Source organism: Nematostella vectensis, chromosome 8 (genome assembly GCF_932526225.1).
Source record: "Nematostella vectensis chromosome 8, jaNemVect1.1, whole genome shotgun sequence".
NCBI lineage: Eukaryota > Metazoa > Cnidaria > Anthozoa > Actiniaria > Edwardsiidae > Nematostella > Nematostella vectensis.
Window position 1 is genome coordinate 3,117,106 of NC_064041.1, and position 19,676 is coordinate 3,136,781.

Genomic DNA, 19,676 nt, shown 5'->3' on the forward strand with positions numbered 1-19,676 from the left:
CTACCAATAGGGCGATGTGATTGGTAGATATCCCACCAATCAGAGCATCATAACATCTTGTCACCTCGGATCACACGTGCAATTTGCGGAACGTCGGGACAGTCCACAAGTGAGCAGAAGTTTGCAAAACTCCGACCCTCTAAAACCTTCAAAACACAACTAACTTATCCGAAATTCGGCAAAACATCTCAAGCTTGATATGAATGGTGTAGCGAGACAGCCAAGGGGACCGCTCTTCAACGCAGAAGCGGAGAGAAATGGGGAAAGTACTGCTACTTGGTCAAATTCTCGAAGGCGATTTTCAAGCGAGGTAGGCTGGGATTTTGAGCTCGTTTTCCGAATCTCTCGCAAATGAGCACCCATATGATAGTTTGTTTATGAGAGGAAAGTCATTCTGCTTGACATGCAAAGTCTTAATGCTAAAATTTGTATTACCTTTAAGTTCTAGCATCTGATTTCATATAGCTTCGTTATGCCGTAGTTGTCCTCTACATCGCCTACTTTGAATGAACGCGTTTTCAATTCTCAATAATTCAGCTACCATTTATACACATTTTGTTTTCAGGGTAACTAAAATCTCTATATTTTTAAGAATTTGTGCCTCTGTAATTAAACTGCGATGTTTGTCTTATCTTTGAATTTGAACGGCAGGAAATTAAGTTACTGCATTTTTTCTATGGCGGGCTGTCAAAAGTGAGCGCTTGTTTTATTGTCTCTTTTCCTTTTCAGAGCGGCGACTTCTATAGAGAGGATGGGCCGGATTTCTCTTACAGCGAATACAGGTAAAAAAGGAAAATAATTTTAAAAGTGTGTCGACACAATATAGTTAGTTTTAACTGTTTGCATAAAAAAACATTACAGTGACTTTCCATTGACTTACGAAGTGATGTTCAGTTTCAACTGTTGAAAAAAAAGTTCACAGTGATTTTCCATTGACTTACGAAGTGATGTTCAGTTTCAACTGTTGAAAAAAAAAGTTCACAGTGACTTTCCATTGACTTACGAAGTGATGTTCAGTTTCAACTGTTGAAAAAAAAGTTCACAGTGATTTTCCATTGACTTACGAAGTGATGTTGGCGTTTTTTTAAAATTTAGTTTAATAATGTTATTTTGTCGAGACATTTTGTTTGGTGTTTTGCTATTATTTGAATAAGGTTTAATTCAAGGTTGAGAAATCTGCGGCTGTAAAACCAAGTATTGAATTTTTTAGCATTTAAAGGGTGGAGTCCAAAACCATGAAAAACTAGTCTCCCTTAAAATAGGCATTTTGGATGGAAGTAATTTGGAAATAATTGAAACCTTGATGTGGTAACAGAAACACAGGTTCTCTTGATGATCAAGCACAGTGCTAGTATTTACTGCAACTTGCATGGTGTGTTGAGCAGTCTTGGTGCCGATTGCAAAGGGCATTGTGCTGACTTGCATGGTGTGTTGAGCAATCTTGGTGCCGATTGCAAAGGGCATTGTGCTGACTTGCATTGTGTGTTGAGCAATCTTGGTGCAGATTGCAAAGGGCATTGTGCTGACTTGCATGGTGTGTTGAACAATCTTGGTGCCGATTGCAAAGGGCATTGTGCTGACTTGCATGGTGTGTTGAGCAGTCTTGGTGCCGATTGCAAAGGGCATTGTGCTGACTTGCATGGTGTGTTGAGCAATCTTGGTGCAGATTGCAAAGGGCATTGTGCTGACTTGCATGGTGTGTTGAGCAATCTTGGTGCAGATTGCAAAGGGCATTGTGCTTACTTGCATGGTGTGTTGAGCAGTCTTGGTGCCGATTGCAAAGGGCATTGTGCTGACTTGCATGGTGTGTTGAACAATCTTGGTGCCGATTGCAAAGGGCATTGTGCTGACTTGCATGGTGTGTTGAGCAGTCTTGGTGCCGATTGCAAAGGGCATTGTGCTGACTTGCATGGTGTGTTGAACAATCTTGGTGCCGATTGCAAAGGGCATTGTGCTGACTTGCATGGTGTGTTGAGCAGTCTTGGTGCCGATTGCAAAGGGCATTGTGCTGACTTGCATGGTGTGTTGAGCAGTCTTGGTGCCGATTGCAAAGGGCATTGTGCTGACTTGCATGGTGTGTTGAGCAGTCTTGTTGCAGATTGCAAAGGGCATTGTGCTGACTTGCATGGTGTGTTGAGCAGTCTTGGTGCAGATTGCAAAGGGCATTGTGCTGACTTGCATGATGCCGGTTGCAAGGCTTTTGCGCTGACTTGCATTGTGTGTTGAGCAATCTTGGTGCCGATCGCAAGAGGTATTGCGTTGATTTATATTGATATTGTGTGTCGGGCATTGTTGGTGCTGATTCCAAAGGGCATACCATCATTTTGCACTGTGTTCAAGTGAGAACCAAGAGATTATCGTTTGTTTGTTGCAGTCTCTCTCTGAATAACAGTTCCCATCAAGATGAGGTTAGTTTTTATTGCTTTCTTTCTGGTTCGTCTTTACCATTAAATAACCCCAAATTTGTAAGGCAAGTCTGTGAAAAGCCAATAGGAAAAACTTTAAAGTAGTCACTCTACACTCCTTAATCTCTGACATTGCTTGGTTTTACCCCTCTCTAGCCATGTCTGCCTCCTGTGATTTTGAATGGTTTATCTATATTTATTATTTATATTTGAGTCTATAGATGGTTGCAAAATTTAGCTTCCATCCTTTTATTCCACATTTTCACATTGTTACTTCAAATGTGATTCTGAAATGGTTATTATTGCATAACAGCAGAATATATTCATCACACATGTAGAGAGTCCTACAACATTTTGGGCGCAGGTGAGTTTCACTGAACTTTGATCAATCAAAGTTATAACGTAAATAATGACAATTTGAGTTAGACCCATTCATTCTTGGGTCTCTGTTCTTTTGTGTGTCTTTCAAGGAAAAACTTTAACTTTAAACTTTAACCTTTAATCAGTCCCTGTTTAGAATTACTTTGCCCTCTCCTGTTTTTGTCAATGTCCATCTCGCTCCTAATGTATGCAACCTTAACAAAGACATTTGGTGACCTCTACCATCAACATCAATTAGTGTGTAATCTGAAGATGTGGCTGGATTGCTTCATGTTTTATCCAAATTTTAAATGACCTGCTTTCTGTGCCAAGTAAAAATAACCTCAACAAACCTTATTTTGCATTTCTTGAACTCTGCTTTCAATGTTTGCTCTTGTTCATACACACTAGATGAATTGCATTTTTTCTTTTAAGGATTTCCATTTTTTTTTCTGCTTAAAAAGATTGTCTTTTGTGTTTAATGTCTGATTAGTTTTTGTTTTCGCATTTAGGCTGCAGATCCAAAGACTGTGGAAGCTATAGAAAAGCTCACTGTGGAGCTCCAGATGTACTGTGCTAATAAACCCGTCCTTCAAAACCGTCCACTCATTAAAAAGGTGATCTTTCCTTTTCTCATGTTTTGGTTTAAAGGCATTTAAGTCACAAGGGAGATGTTAATGTTGTTTTTGATAAAACAAAAGGTATCTGTCAAATTGATTCTAAATGTATGATTCTATGATTAATTGCACTTTGGCGGAATTTCCCTATTCTGCTTCTTTGTCTCCAAGAAAGGACAACACCCTTAATGTTAGTGATCGAAATCTCTATGCTTTCAGGCATATAATACAATACAAACCATAGTCTTTATTTGTGGAGGGTAACACAATAACCTTAAAAAGTTTTTAACTAATGGCCCTCAAAGGTGTTATGTGCTTAATACCAAACTCCAAACCCATGATGGTTTATGTCACTGTTTCCATAAAGCTTATGCAAGCCACCTAGGATTTTATGACTGTAGTCTTTCTATATTTAGTCCCCTTTTGTGTAACTTTCCCCTAACTGGGATGGCTTCATGTAGATTTATGGTGGCATCTACAGCAGTGATGGCAGCTGGTATCGTTGCATTGTTGTCAAAAGGGATTCTGGACCAAAGGTAGGTAACACTTTGGTAGACAATGAGATTAACAACTTGCGATTGTTTGGAGTTTTTTATTCATTAGTGCTAACCGAGCTGGAAAAACTGCTCATGGAATGCTTAACTGTATTTCGGCAATTGCATGTGAAATTTCTGCTTTGCCAATCCTTGAGTTAAAAAAAAGATCTCAAATAAGTTTGATAATTTTGCCTTGACAAGATGTCAGTTTTGGGGTTGATATGGCATAATAAGGTTCATGGGGAAAAAGGAAATGAGCTCAGAGCAAGCTCTAGGTTTCCTTTTCTAAATCCTTGTTTGTTATTGAATAAAAAATTTAAAAGTTCATTTGTTTTCAAACCTTTTCATTCCCTGCTAGCAGAAGCCTCTTTTCTCTGTATTTCGCTGGGCTGGCGTTTGCGAGGAAAAGAGATCTCTGCCATGGGTCGAAACTGTTTTCGTTGCGCATGCATGAGCGTTTCTAAGCGACCGCATGACGTGCCAAAACCCGTACCATTGCACGCAAGCTGTCAATATGCTAATATGCTTTGCATGGGTTTAGTCGCAAATTATGAATCAAACTCCAGTTAGTTCTCCTCTTCGAAAAAAGAAAACAACTGTTCAATTTCAATTACCTAAAACGTCTCTAAAAAGATTGAACAGCAAAGACGAGTTTTGTCTTGTTTGTGGGAAAAATTTCAAGACATCTGCGCAGTCAAGTTTCTTCAATCTAAATATCCCACAGTTGGACTGGGAAAAAATGTTACAAAACTTTTTGGTAAACTTAGATCAGCTAATTCCAGAAGAATACGCAAAAGCTGTAAACAGAAGATTGACTAGTTAGTCAAAAGAGAGAAAATTCTGAATGAAGATAAGGCATTGAATGGCTTTTTTTTATAATTTGTTGCGTGATATTTCTAAGGAGGATGCTGTTTCGAATGCGGGCTTATTATCCCGCAGCTGATTACGCTTCATGCATGCACTAGTCATTGTGGGCTCAAATAGTTGCCAGTAATTAATGAACGGAGCATGCGCTCTGGATCTCCTGTTCACGATCGTGGAAAGCGATTTGATCAAACTGCCATCGCCAGCCCAACGAGATACAGAGAAAAGAGGCCTCTGCTAGCAGGGAAACCTTTTCAGATCCCTGTTCCATTTATTGTTAACACCATGAGTAGACCAATTCTTGGCCAATTATGTTTTCAAATGGAAGTCAAGCACTTGGGCTCCTGTTTGGTTCATTGTTCAAACCCTAAAGAATGTGGTCTGACCAATTATCAAATCTTTTAAATAAGAGTCAAGTTCCAGGTGTTTTTTTACCAGATCCCTGTTCGGTTTATTGACTTTGGCAACACTGAGGAAATTACCAAGCAGAACATGGTCTGTCTGTCCCTCTCCCTCATCAACCAGCCGCCATATGCACAGCGCTATAGTCTAGATGGATTAGGAGAACCTCAGCCATCCTCCTCACAGTATGCACAGGTATGGTGTACATGGCGATAGCTCAGTAAAAAAAATACAAAAGCTAGGCTGGGTATTCTGGGTTCAAGCCTGGGTCAGGATGCACTTGCTTGTTTTGTTGGACTTTAGTATCCAAATATTTATAAGATATCTATGTGGATGATAGAATTGTTTATCATGATTAAATACCGGAAGTGGATGTAGGCTGACTGGTAGGGATGCATTGTTCTCTTTCTCTGCCTAGAATTTGACTTGTTGAATGTTTTTGGCTTACTTGAAGCTTGTGTTTGTGAGTTCCAGTAGGGACGTTAGCCGCATTATCACCAGTTTATTTCCGGAGGTCCGGTGGAAACCTCAACCGTTAAAAGACAAAAGAATCTATTAAAATCCGAGATATTAAACAGGCCATCCGCTCTAAATTATCAATCACATCCTCAAAGAAACTTCCAATTAACACGCTGCTTTCAATATTTTGAAATATTTTTCTCGTTTTCCATTAAAAATCATGGGAGATTGTTACGTAATCGACCTGAAGTAAACTGGTGACAATGCAGCTTTAATGCAGATTAAGATTTTGAATGTAAAGTGCTTAGAGACTATGTTGTAGGTACTTACAAATGCTTTTTTTAGGCTATGGAGTACATGACTAACCTAGCAGTTGGGAAGATGCTCTCTGTGACTGCTAAAAGACAAAGGACTTCTATGATAGGTTAGTTTAACTGCTTTGTAATGAATTTATGTTATTAGCTTTCTCTCATGGGTGCATGGAAATACAACAGCAAGTGTCTTGTTACTGCTCACCTCATAGAAATGAAATGCAGAAAGTCTTTACTAGATGCATAGAGCTAATTTGTTCTTGTCACCTCTGCCAATCTCAGAATAGAACTAACTATTGTTATAACTAGTGTTACAACTGTTATAACTAACTGAATAGCTAGTGTTTTAAATCCTTGATATCATAAAACCCTTTTGCCTTGGTCATTTGTTGTCAGGTCTGGGGATAGGTCTCCAGGCTTTTGTTTAATCTACACTAAATTTGTTATATTAATGTTTTAGCTTTGTTATGAAAACTCAGTTGGACTAAAGGTTTATAGAGCTCCATTGTTTCAAGGGTGTCATTTTGATCCATGACTGCTTGTCATGTTCTTGCTTGTGCTCGTGTTGATCTATTCTTCCTATTGCAGATGCGGTCCCAGTTGAAATGATAGACAAAGAGGCTGGACTTAACATTAATACTGACATGAAAAGCAAAGGGCTTGCTCTGCATGCACTACCTGGATCAGGAAGGGTCAGCCCGTCATTGCCAAAGACTCCTATTTCACCCGTTATTAAGCAGGTTGGTTTTCAAAGATACAGTAAAGCTCTCGTAAGCGACCACCTTGGAAACTGAAAATTGTGGTCGCTAACAGAGCTGGTCTCTTACGAGAGCTTGCTCTCATAAGCGACCACTAGGCGCCAAAAACTTGAACAATAGGTGTTGTTCGCTTACGGGAGCTTAATAAAAATGGAATCTAAAAGATATTGTTATAATATTTTTGTTTATTGCTTGATTTTGAAACTAGGTATTTGACTTATCACGAGAATGAGTTGTTTTATTTAATAGCAATTAATTCTACGCAAAGTAGCTCGTGCTTGTTTATATCAATTTCTAAAGCGTGCAACAAACAAGTGGATGGCGATTGTAACTGGAAAAAGGATAAATTGTGGAGCTGGCAATGGACTAGAGATTCCTTGCATTTATACATTTTCTGGAGACAAAGAAATGTCAATCCCATGGTTAAAATTGAAGTTAAAAAATTGTAATTATGAAATTCTTTAATGGTTGCCTACTGGAAAGGCAGCTTTTGTGAAACATTACATTTCCGCTTTATATGTGATTTCAGCATGCATTGGATATGAAGTTTATCAGGTGTTGACTGATGTTGTAAAGCCAAAAATCATTGTGGTCGCTTACGTGAGCTTAAAAATAAAAGAAAATCTCAGTTGGTGGTTTGAAATTGTAGTTGTTAACGGAGCTGGTCGCACTGATAAGTTGGTTGCTAACGAGAGCTTAGAATTACAGAGTTTGTGTGACAATTCAATCGGTGATTCATGAACCGTGGTCGTAGTCGGAGCTGGTCGCTTATGAGAGCGGTCGCTCAGAGAGCTTCGACTGTACTTCAATCTTGACTTTTTTTATGGTTTTATAAGCAGCATCCACCAGAAGCTATTTTTTGCCCACAAAACTAAAGATAAAGTACCTATTCTTTCTCTTAGTCTTTTTTGCCCCAGTGTAAGCCTTATTTTGGAAACATCAATGAAACAGTTGAAACGGACTGTTTCAAAAAGATGTCATATGTATATAGGTATGGTAGGTAAAATGTTGGAAATGACACTGAAGGATTTCTATAGTGGATGCTTTACTGTGCTCACCATCTTCACCTTCCTCAGTTTTCATTAGGATTTGCTAATTTGAGTAAAAAAATGTTGTCTTCGCTAGTGGTTTTGTAGCTTGATCTCGTCTAATGATATTTCTTTGCTTCAAAGGTCCCATCATCTCCACTATCCACCAGGTAAGTTGGACTCTGAATCATTGGTAATTAATTTCAGACGTTTTACAGGTGCTAAGCATTTTGAAATAGCAAATATAAGATGCATGCATTTGTGGCAAATGTTTGCATGATCTGTATGATTAATTATATATAGTTTTTTTTGCATTAGCTCTCCAGTGATACGCGAGCTAGAAAACAATGCAGAATTACAGCGGCTCAGAGATATTGTTCAAGTGAGTTCCTAAGGATTATAAAACTTCATACCATCCAGCCATGGATGGTTGGAATTGTAGCAATATTTTCCCTAAATCTTTGTTGCATTTTTTCTCCAATAAACTGGTTATTGCACAGCCAAGAATCAATTGCACAATGATATAGATGGACACAACATTGTAAAAAACGAAATTTAGTAAAGAATTTGAATGAAAGATTTCACAAATAGTTGCAGAAACTGCAGAAATTGTAATAACAAGCCAAGGTATATTGCTTTTGATTGATTCATTAGATAGATGTTAACAGCTTACCTAATTACTGAGGGTTTTTTTACCGCTGGCTCTCATTTCTTCACACCTTCCTCCAACAGTATTCCCAATATTTAAAAAAACAAAACATTTCCAACTAACCCCAAATGCAATGAGAACCAGCTAGCAGGCTAGTCTTTAGGCAGTGCCTGCTTTTCAATTTGTGTTTTTCTTATAATATCTGGCTTTTATTAGGACCAACAAAACCAGATTCGCAGCCAACGTCAGCTGAACTTCCAGCAGAAAGAGAAACACCGGGAAGAGCTTACAAAACTTCAGCAATCAAAGATGCATGCCCTAAACACAAAAGTACTGTCACTCGATTATTGGTGGTTGTGGCTTTAGTGCACCACAGTCAAAGACCTGACTTGTGTTTTACTGTTACTGCAAACCTCTGCGAATGAGATGAATATATGAGTACTGAAGTGGTACTGTAAAGTTTCCTGAATTGATTCATTCCTATCAATGAGGCATAAAGTAATACCTCATTTCACGGTGTATAATGCACACCCGCGTGTAATCTGCACCCTAATTTTCAAGCCCTTTTCAAAAATATTTTGGATACCCGAGTATAATATGCACCATGACAACAAAAAACAAGGAAATGGGAAACAAAAAAAACAGAAGTATCAAGATGAGATAAATGCTCTAATTCACAACATTTTGTTTATACATAAGTACGGTAAATGCTTTTCTACTTCTGAAATTGAAGGTGATATAATCACTTTGAACCTCTTAGGAAAAAGAAGGGCATCTTAGTACAACTGTAAAGCTGTTATTCTCATAGCTGAACATGGAAGGATAGAACATCTAAATGCGAGCTTGTGTTCGTTCACGGCAATTACCGCCATTTTGGACGAGGGCAAAGAGACTGGGCAGAGTAAACTCCAACATGGCGGACATCAAGAAAATCGTGAAAGAAGCATAAATAATTGTTTTTCTGGCGAGTTTTTAGGCTTATTTTCTTACAAAACACATGATGAGGAAATTCTTCATTTGGAATACCTTTTACTTTGTTATTTTTAAGCGATTTTGTTTCTCACCTATAAGCGATTTTGTTTCTTACCTATAATGTGATCGATGCATTTTTTTAATTGATTTCCACTTTTTACCATACTTAAAACAATGGGTTCCGCGTATAATGCGCACCCCATTTTTCTAGGATATTTTGGGGGTAAAAAAGTGTGCATTATACGCCGGGAAATATGGTACATAGGTAACTTAAAAAAAGACTACTTTAAATCCCAAATAATGCTATTGGCAGTGTCGGGTAAGAATTAGGGTTAGCCTTCCATTAATATTCTTCCACTCTGACCCTTCCTTAGGAAGGCCTCTATTCTCAGTGATGACTTTCTCAGCTTAGTACTGGATATAATGATCAATACTTAATTTGTTGCAGTTTGAGACCTTAATGAGCAGTGTGAATGAAGTACGCAATCTAAGGTTCGTAATCGTTTTCTGTGAAAATCAAAGTTAACTACATGTTTAAACGTTTTGTGTGCAAAAATTGTCAATTGAGATAAGACCCCGTGAATAACATTCGTCTTTTTTGAGATGTAACATTTATTACAATATAATAAACTGGATAAGCCCTTCATATAAGGCCTGGTGTCAGTTGAAGTTTTATCAGTTAAAAACAATTCCTAATATGTTTGAGAAAAATGCTAGCGACAGGTTTGCAAAAATTTGACAAAACAAACAAACAAAATTTGACAACTTTTCTTGCCTCTTCTAGGCATAAGTCAGCCAAGTTCACATCTGAAGAGATATTTGGTGCAGTGAACGTCTTAAATGAGATGGCTGGGTTGGCTGTGCTCAGTAAAGTCAAGGCCACAGAAGAGTGTCTTGAACAAAAGCAGAATGCGATAAGGGCTTGTACTGACAAGGTTTGACACACAGTGCACTTTGCTTTTGAACAATTAGCAAATACACAGATACAGTCAAAGCTTTAAACAAATAGTTGCGTCCCTCACTCAAGTGATTGTCTCGTAGTAACACCAAATGTCATAGATGTAGGGACAAATGTAAGATATGCTAATTCATGGCATCTAAGACTTTTGTCTAAAAAAAAGCAAAATATATTTTGAAAAAAGCCATTTAGTATGTTTGGAGAGTTTGACTTTTTACAAATTGAACAGGAACAAGCGACGAAAAGATTCATGGATTGCCAAAGATGTCAAAAGAGGATCAACAATTCCTAATATACCATCTTGCTGTCCTATCATCTTTAGGAACTTTTGCAGTCTCTTGTTGAGGAGAGGAATACTTCCAGAACAGACCTGTTAGCTGATATTGAGGAACTATGCACAAACTTGTCAACTGAACGACTGGAGGAGTGGATGACAAATCTTCAGGTTGGTGCAGGTCTTTGATTCGGCAATAATCAAAATTATTGACAATAACTCAATATGTACTAATAGCCAACCTACATTTTTTGCTGCTCCTTTTTTTTATCATTTTGGCTATCCTGTTTAATGTATAATAAGTTCATCTAAGTTCACAAATATCGAACTAGAGTTCCTTGCCACCTGGGATAGAAGATTTTTAGTATTGTTTTTTTTTTAATTAAAAGTTTTTTAATGAAAAAAAAAATGTTTTCAAATAAAGCGCTTCATATGTAAGTGCTATCTACAATTTTTTTTCCTGGCACTTTTTTAATTCGTGATTTCTCTAATTTCTAGGCAGCACACAAGTCTCTCCAAACAGTTGGTAAGATAATATTTATTACCTTACAGGTCTCAAATGCTTTACTTGATGGAATCCCTTAAAATCAAAGGGCCAAGAAACTAAAAAAAAAATATTTGCTTGGAATATTTTGTACCCTTAATTGTTCTAGGCTTTCATAAATGTGTTGTATATGATTCAACAACTTATCAGTCACTATTTTGCTTGATGATTTATAACTAGCCCCAATAACATCAATGAAAATAGATATGAGTGTTGAACCAATTGCCAATGGTAATCTGTCTGTGATAGAGAAATCTTGCTTAATTAGCAGACCGCAGCAAGCTTCTACTGCCTAGCCTTATAACTGGCTAGCCTCGAAACTGGTAATAAATATCTTGCACACAAGGGTAGAGTGAAACAATGTAACTTTTTTATTAGCTAGAAATTAGTGTGAAATACTGTAGGTATTATTAATTGTGCAACTTTCCTTTTTACCATAGCTGAATCAGTAGACTGCCCATTGCCGACCCTTGATGAAAGCTTGTCATATAGTGATGTCATAAAGGAGTATGAGGAGTGGACAGTAAGTTACCAAACTTCAAGAATAAAATATGCTCAGGCATCTAGTTTCATTTAATATGTATAGTAGTGCTTTTCATGAAGCGGTTTCAGAAAAGGACATGAAGAGGTTAGACTTTGAAAAGGGGTTGCTAAGTAGAGTGCAAAGCAGAAATGAATGGCAGTTTGGCCCATCCTTATTGAACAATACTTCTCTTAACTCCTACACAGAACATTTTATTACTTTACACAACCATGCCCACATCATTAAACCTCTTTGCCCCCTTCTCTCGATAAACTCTTTTAAATGTACAATTAAATTTCCTTTAAAAAGATAGCATTTCCTTCTAGGAAATTTGCAAGCTGGATCTTGAGGAAGTGCGAAGTCGATGTGACAAGGAGCACCAGCATTTCAATGCAACATATGCAGATCTCATGAAGGTTACAAACTCTGTCCATGTCTACATAAAGTTACTGCAAGGGCTTTATTCTAGCATTGCTTGCCCTAGCTCAAACAGAAAAAAAACAAACAAGTTTTAATTTTTTACCTTAACATAATAGCCAATGTAAGCTGAAAGAATGCCAGTGGCAGAACTAGAGGTGACTGCAAGTGTTCAATAGGATCACCATTATTTAATTGAAATGATGTTCTTAGGGGAAGACTTGCATTTCCTACTTCAAATTCCTACTGATGTTGATTTATTTCCCTGTTTACATCCTCTTTTAGTTGATTGAATTTGTCGATCCTGATGACAAAGTAATTGAAGTTGACTTAGATTCTGTGATGGAAAAGTTTGTGTCTGTCATGAATGAAGAGATTTCTGTCACCAAGGTATGTTTTTGACTGTGCACTTAAACCTTCTCTCTTACACATCTTTTGTTTGTTTCAAATGCATAGAAAAATGCTTTGTTCTTTTAGTTTCTCCCATGAAAAATAATGTTATGTTTTGTAGCGTACTGGGGAAGACAAGGCAAAACACCTAAAGAGCAAAGTGCTTGCTGCTTTGTTAGGTCAGCTTTCAAAGGAGATTGAAGAGGATAGGTTGAGGTAAGAGTGGAGATGTTGCTTGATAGGACCACTACCAAATCCACATCACATGATGGTATATCCCAGTTTATTTATTATTCTAACCTCCAGAGGATTCAATCTAGCATGTTCCTAAACTCAAGCAAGACATTTTTTTGCATTTATGTATCTGTATATTAATCTCATTGTCTCTTTTGTGATTATTTTGGCAGACATGATTTAGACCACTTCAAATCACTGAAGGTAAACTTATTATAGCATCTTAAAAACAAACAGAGGCCTCTCAAACTAAAAGTTTGTTGCTTTGATTTGTGTGACAAGCAAATCAGAACGATTCTATTTCTGAAGTATCAAATAAAGGCATACTTTCAAGATGATGAGAGTTAAGACTACATTGTCACACAAGTAAAATCATTGGACTTCAACAATGGTGTCATACATAAAAAAGATGTCATCAAAAAGCCTATGCCTACTGTATGAAAACAAGAGACCATGATGTAAGAGAACAAATCTCCTGTATTAGGGTATTTTCCAATGATGACGTCCGTGAAAGATATTTTTAGAACAACCAGTTATTTTTAGATAGGCCTATGATTGGTCGACGCTTACGTTTCCTAGCAACATGAGTCTAACACGCGATCACATCTTGAGCGATGTGAACCGGCAAAGGCTGTTATGGAAATCTTTTTGACCGGAAATACCTTTCTTTTTCACAAACGCTGTGAAACTGATTTTCCAGAGAGTACGCTGGATTCAATCAACTGTTTCTTGGACATTAAAGACATTAAAATGCATAGATTGCATGATTTTAGGCATGGGGAACAACTTCCCCAGTAAACGTTTTCACACCTGATTCGCAATATAAAACAACAATAAATCAGAAATCTGTGTTTATAATACACAATTCTCTTCCCATTCTATATTAATGAAAAAGATACATCCAGAACTTAATACCATTATATTCACACCGATATTGTGGTTAAGACATGTATTTCACAAATAAAAGATTTCAAGACTTTATAATGAAGTAAATCTTCATCAAAGAGCCTTCTTGTATTAAAATACATAAAATATAGTCTGATAATGCCTAGGATTCTATCTCACCGAATTGCAGAGATAAATAACTTTTTAGGAGTCAGCCCGATTCATATTGAATGAACTCCAAATTCGCCGTCTCCTAGACGTCTTCCCGTTCAATTATTTTAATTTCATTTAGATAACTTAACATCAGATAACTTAACAGATACCAGTACACCACCCTACGAGTAGCATTGTGATCATGAGCTATGAGGAACAGCTAAAAGGATAAAAACAGGTAGCGAACATAGTAAATAGTGCAGAGGGAAAAAGTTTTTTTTGTGAAAATGTACTAGCTCGCGAAGTGCCCATAACCAAATATGGCGCGACGAACCATATATAGATGCTATGATTGACAAGCTCGCGCAATCTAAAAATAGCTTTCAAGGACGACATCATGGGCCACAGGGATTCGTTCTCTTATATCATGGTCTCTTGATGAAAGCCTATAAAATTTGGAATAAATGACCTTTACCCCTTCCTGCCTAACATCACAGGCTCATATCCATGAAGCAATATCGAGCACTCCAGATGTTCAGAAGGTGATAGCAACAAAGAAGACTATCCGAAGCCTAAAGTCCAAGATAGGTCACAAGCTGATTGATCGGGAGGACCTGCGTGAGGTTAGAAACAGTTTGACTTTATACACACCATGACTTTCTAACCACATGATTGCTTAGCTATCCACATTTGAGTGTAAAAATAAAGTCCTATTATATCAAACTAGTGTAGATTAGTTCTATTGTTTAATGCAATCCACTAGACATGATGATGACTAGGTTTCTTGAAGTTATGCTTGTGTGGTATTTGTAGGCTGTGTCTATAACTGTTCCGAGTTTGGAGAACAGTGAACTATTGCTGCCCAGTGCACTGGCCTTGATCTTACAGATCATATAGGAACCAGCCTTTGCGAAGCTGCTTATTATAAACATAAAGGGTTATCCCTAAAAAGTTGTCTGCTCGTTGGCTAGGTTGACGCCCTAGAAAGGGCACATATCCAAACACTTAGTAGTCGCCGTGTTGACGCATGTAAGCATTTTATAAGTAGGATACCTAAGATGAAACTGTACCAACTACCCTTTACTAATTAATACTGATTGCTATATCTTCTCTTATTTTGTAACTGTAAAGTACCAGCCTATTTGTTCTTTGTGCATTCAATATTTATTTATGTAATCAGCCTTTAATTGAGTCGTAACTGTAAAAGGTTTGAATAAACTATTGTTGTTGTTGTTGTTGTTACAATTTAACCAGCTTAATATGGTACGAATTAACAATCTAACTACTAACCAGCCATAATTAGCCGTCTATGACAGCTGGCTCTGAGGGGTAACGTTCATTCTGATTGCTCTTGAAACTCACTGTTTGCTTTTGGTTGATTGTAGAGAGACGATGCAGAAGAAGAAGAAATCACACAGGTGGGTTCAAAACTTTCTCTTCTCATCTTTAGTCTCTGTTCCTTATCCGTTTGCCCTCTGTCAAATGAACATGATATCTACTTCTGTTCCTAGTGTGAAGAGGAGCTTTCTGAAGCATACTTAAAACTACATGCGGCTTTTGATGAAGAGCAGAAACTTGTTGTAAGTGAAACAGGCATAACCTATATTGAGATAATGATTGTATTTACATCCTTGGTTAAGGTCAGGTCTTCCAGTAGCCCAGTCTTTTTCTTGTCCAGAGACTCCACTGGATTGCAGATTGTGTAATCCCTAAAAAGTTCCCTATCCCCAACCACCACCACCCCGAGTATCCAATCATTGCAGTTGGGCAAAAAAACGTATCATAAAGTGTTTGTATGAGGTAAACAGGTTGCTAATCGCCGAGAGATCATGGCTGAATGACAAACTTTTCTGGTTTGGTACATATTTTAGTAATCTTTTTATTGCCATTTGCAGGCTGAACTGGCTAATTTATCTTGTGTGCACTTTCCCGAGCTTCCTCTGAATCATCCAGAGCTGGACCTGAAGACATGGCTGGTAGGTGATCATAGAAGAGAAAGAATGTGATTTTTATAGTCTTTGCTATCACAAGAAATTATATTTTACATTAGGGCTTTAAGATCTTAAAGGATGTCAATCAGCCACTTCTTTGTTTTTGTTTATAATTGAAAATAGAACAGTTTATTCGCAAGCATATTCAAAATAATAATCTACGAGTGAAGTATGATACTTTATTGACAATATTTTATTGCAAATATTTTGGTGACTTGCCTGGATTAGCAGATGGACATGGAAGTTTAGTGTGACTTGGCATTGAGCTTGAGCAAAAATTGGCAGCGTGATTGGCTTTTTTTATGTAAAATATTTGACAACACAAACTGAGATAACTTAAGCTGACTTCAAGCTGCACTTTGGTTTTGTGCCAGTTTGCTTCTGTTCAAAATGTATCCACTTGTATATCTGCACAGGCAACTCAAGGATTAGTAGTTTCTGGACGAACCCTTGATCACTACCCTGTTGATAGTAAAGCTGCCAGTACCCCTTCCACCGGTTGCCATGTTATGGAAACACAATTTGCTGGTCAGAGGTGTTATATCAAGGTAGGCTTGCCATATTGTTTGTTACTTGCCTAAACCGATGAGTTCAATTTAAAAATTTAAATCCTTCAATATAATTCAGTGTTAGTGGAACACAAATCAATGCAAGACGAACAAACTCAGCGTTACCAAGATAAGAGACATACCAGATACGCAGTGTTTTTTGTTAATGTTGTTGCAGTTGTTTTCTTACCATTTCATGTGAAAAAAACCTTTCAGGACTTCCTTAAAAGAGACTCTGGTATTACAGAGCAAGGTCTTTAAATAGCAGTAGCAAGATGCAACAAATCTCACCAACATCTTTAACAGCTAAGTTTGTTTGTTATATAATTGCCAGGAATACCAGATGCTCGATGTTGCCAGCAAGGAGCTGTTTGAGAGGCAGGCTATAGAGTACCATAATGTCCAAAGCTTCAACGTGGCCAAATTGCACTCACTCTTCTATGCCAAGGTACACCATTGTAGCAGTTGTGGGTTTTATTGTGTTTTTTTTTTTTCTTTTTCTATTGTAAACTATCTATGTAACAAACCTCATTAGTATGCAAGCACAACATCAAAATATCTTAATGTTCTTCTAAAAACAAATAAAGCTAGGAATGTAACTGACTGGTTTCCTTGCACTTGTATTCCCCACGTGTGTTGCTTTTGGGCTTGTGCTCAAGTAAGAGCAAAACTTGATAAACACTCCTTTCTTCATCCCCAAATATAGTTCAGTAATAACCTTATTCTGAATAAAATGTGCTCAATAGAATGGGGAGTGTTGCTGAAACACCCCGCAAGTAAAAAGTAATTAGGTATAGCAGCCGCCTGAAAGTCCAAACAGTGATAAAACGAACCCTCTTTAATAAAAAGCTGGTTATTCTGAATATGCTACATGCCGAGTGAACAGGGTTGATCTGGTTGGTTCATTCCACAGCAAGCCTTCACTGCATACTTGCATATTCAGCATTATGTGACACTGGCTGGATGGCTTGAAACAGAACCTTCAAAAGAGGTAAGAAGTCTGGGCATTTGGTGACATTTGAGATGCCACTGGGACTTGTTGTGGTTTATTAGCGGCCCAAGCAGGCATGAACTTGCAAGCTTTTCTGTATCTAGGATTTTTTATCATTCAAGAAATTTTTCTTTAAATATTAAAAGTCTTTCACATTCTGGCTTAATCTGTTTTTTTTTTTAATTCTTCTCCTTTTTTATGTATGTCCACCTCCCCTCATGTGTATGTCGCTATTAACCCCATAACTAAGAATATTACACCCATTTGTGACTATTCCATTCTAGCATGTGGTCTCAGTGGTACATGGATTTCTAGAGGGTCTTGAATCTCTACATAAAGCTGGCCTAGTGCATGGGGGACTTACTGAACACTCTGTTCTAGTTGACACTGCAGCAACACCTCCCATCGGAGTGATCGGCCACTTTGACTTCTCCAAGCCCTTGGTAAGCTCTGTATATCTATAAAGGTGTATGTAGTATATTGGGTACTCAATTGGTCTTCTTTTTGCTGGGCATGGTGTTGTGCCATATCTAACGTATCTCATTATGGGTGATTTAAAACAGTCTTCTTCACTAAGTATATGATTAGTGATAAATTTAAGTTTCTTGCATTGTTAATGCCACAGTTAAGAAAAGACACCCCAGGGCAGATATTCATAACAATTTTTTAGGGCCAGACATTTTACCAACTATTAAAATTGGTGTTCAGTAGTTTGGTCGTCAAAGCTGATGGGCGTGCTGACAAATTTTACAATTCGCATTAGCTAAAGTTCAATGTCTAAGTAAAAAAAAACAGATGTTTTTTTTTTCTTAGTCGAACAGGATTTCTGACACTTCGAGCAGCTTGGGGCTGACAGTTCGCAGTGAAGATGCTGCCTTCGACAAAATGTGCCTCACCAAGATCTTCAACCAGTCTTACATTGACAAAATGTGCCTCACCAAGATCTTCAACCAGTCTTACATTGACAAAGAGGTAATCCATAATTTGCCAATTCACAGACACAGACAAATGCAGTAGACAAGAAACTCGGTTATCTTTTCGGAAAGCCATAATCGAGCTCAGAAATTGCAATGGGATAAGATGAAATGAGATAAATGAAATGAAATAAAAGTAATTCCTACGAAGGGAATTAAAAAGTCCGTTCCCTAACTTATTATTGAGTTTTATGTAGATTTTAGCTTTTCAAACATTGTTAGTCATTTTTACTTTATTGTGAAAGCAGGGACAAATCTAAAATTGTTCATCTCGGTTACATGTATGGGTTCACCGCGCTAATTCGTGTCTTGTTACTTGCAGGATCCAGATATAAAGACGATGATGAACTCGCTAGTCTAAAAGTGTTTTGTGAGTGCAAGGCCGTTTCTGGTACAACTAAACCTTGACGTTTGTTTGCCTGTTGCCTTGTCGCTCCTGGCATATACGACCCCACATGCCTGCCGTTCTCACTGGTGTCTTTCCCAAACAAGACGAAATGAAAGCGTTCCAGTTGTCCTTCTGCTGGGTCTACCATGTTTAAACCTATTCAAGCTTTCAAGGACGTTGTGTTTCTTGAAGCTATGATTTCAGAAATCTGAAAATGGCCATAGTAATTAGCATAGGGTATTATCTTTCAAAATTAAAAAAAGAATGCGCTGGACGGCCTCTTGCGATTTAGCATGTTTTATTGTGCATATTTACGCTGTTGTTACTGTTATATAAATCTGGTTTTGATTATCCGGATTTTTTAAGCGTGAGCGGTGTCAAGATAAAGTCGATTGTTGATTTCTAACAATTGCTGAGAAGCTGTACTTTAGACCCTGCTTCCGATCTTTTGAATCTTTTACTGTTGCAATAAAATGAACGAAACGAGTTGTGAATTTCTGTAGAACTTGGTATGTATTTAGAATGATAAAAGGGCGGACTGCGAGGCTAGCCAAGGTCCATTTGCTTCCCCTTTAATATTGTCAGCAGTTTATAGAAATCAAAATTCGACAAGTCCATGACGGTCAATATACCATGTTGTTCCTTAAATTGTTAAAAAGAAATTTATTACCATGAAAAAATAGATATTAAGAATTATAAATCCTTCAATTAAGGACATCAGTTTATTGATGGCTTATTATAGTGCAACGTTTATTTCAAGAAATAAATTGATATTTGACTGATATGCTTGGACTGGCCACTTGTAACACGGGCTCAAAATAACGCGCCATTGTTCGTAATTCACTATTTTCCGGGAATCACTTAAGCATTTCTGTTTACATTCCAAATCTTGCTCTCTAAATGACTTTTTTCTTTATTTAAATAGCTTTATATCTCAATGGATTTTACACCGATTGCAACCAAGTTTACCGGGAAATGTCAAGAGCTGCAAATTGTTATATTGCCATTTCAAAGAACATTGGATATTTTCTCTAAAATCTGCTAG

At 37.4% G+C, this 19,676-nt stretch overlaps 1 protein-coding gene across 1 annotated transcript; it reads left to right on the forward strand.

Moving 5' to 3' along the window:
• The first annotated feature begins 46 nt into the window (after positions 1–46).
• On the forward strand, positions 47–19,413 carry LOC116614735 (serine/threonine-protein kinase 31). The gene is made up of 31 exons (XM_032376059.2): positions 47–310; positions 730–782; positions 2,375–2,408; positions 2,719–2,769; positions 3,278–3,382; positions 3,844–3,918; positions 5,221–5,379; positions 5,989–6,067; positions 6,543–6,694; positions 7,885–7,910; positions 8,059–8,122; positions 8,606–8,719; positions 9,810–9,853; positions 10,146–10,296; positions 10,642–10,764; positions 11,092–11,119; positions 11,578–11,660; positions 11,987–12,076; positions 12,363–12,467; positions 12,589–12,683; positions 12,875–12,905; positions 14,237–14,362; positions 15,125–15,157; positions 15,251–15,319; positions 15,635–15,715; positions 16,147–16,278; positions 16,613–16,726; positions 17,192–17,269; positions 17,554–17,712; positions 18,083–18,241; positions 18,566–19,413. Exons 1-31 carry the CDS (start codon positions 200–202, stop codon positions 18,602–18,604), a joined length of 2,763 nt encoding a protein of 920 aa, XP_032231950.2. The 5' UTR covers positions 47–199; the 3' UTR covers positions 18,605–19,413.
• The last annotated feature ends 263 nt before the right edge of the window (positions 19,414–19,676 follow it).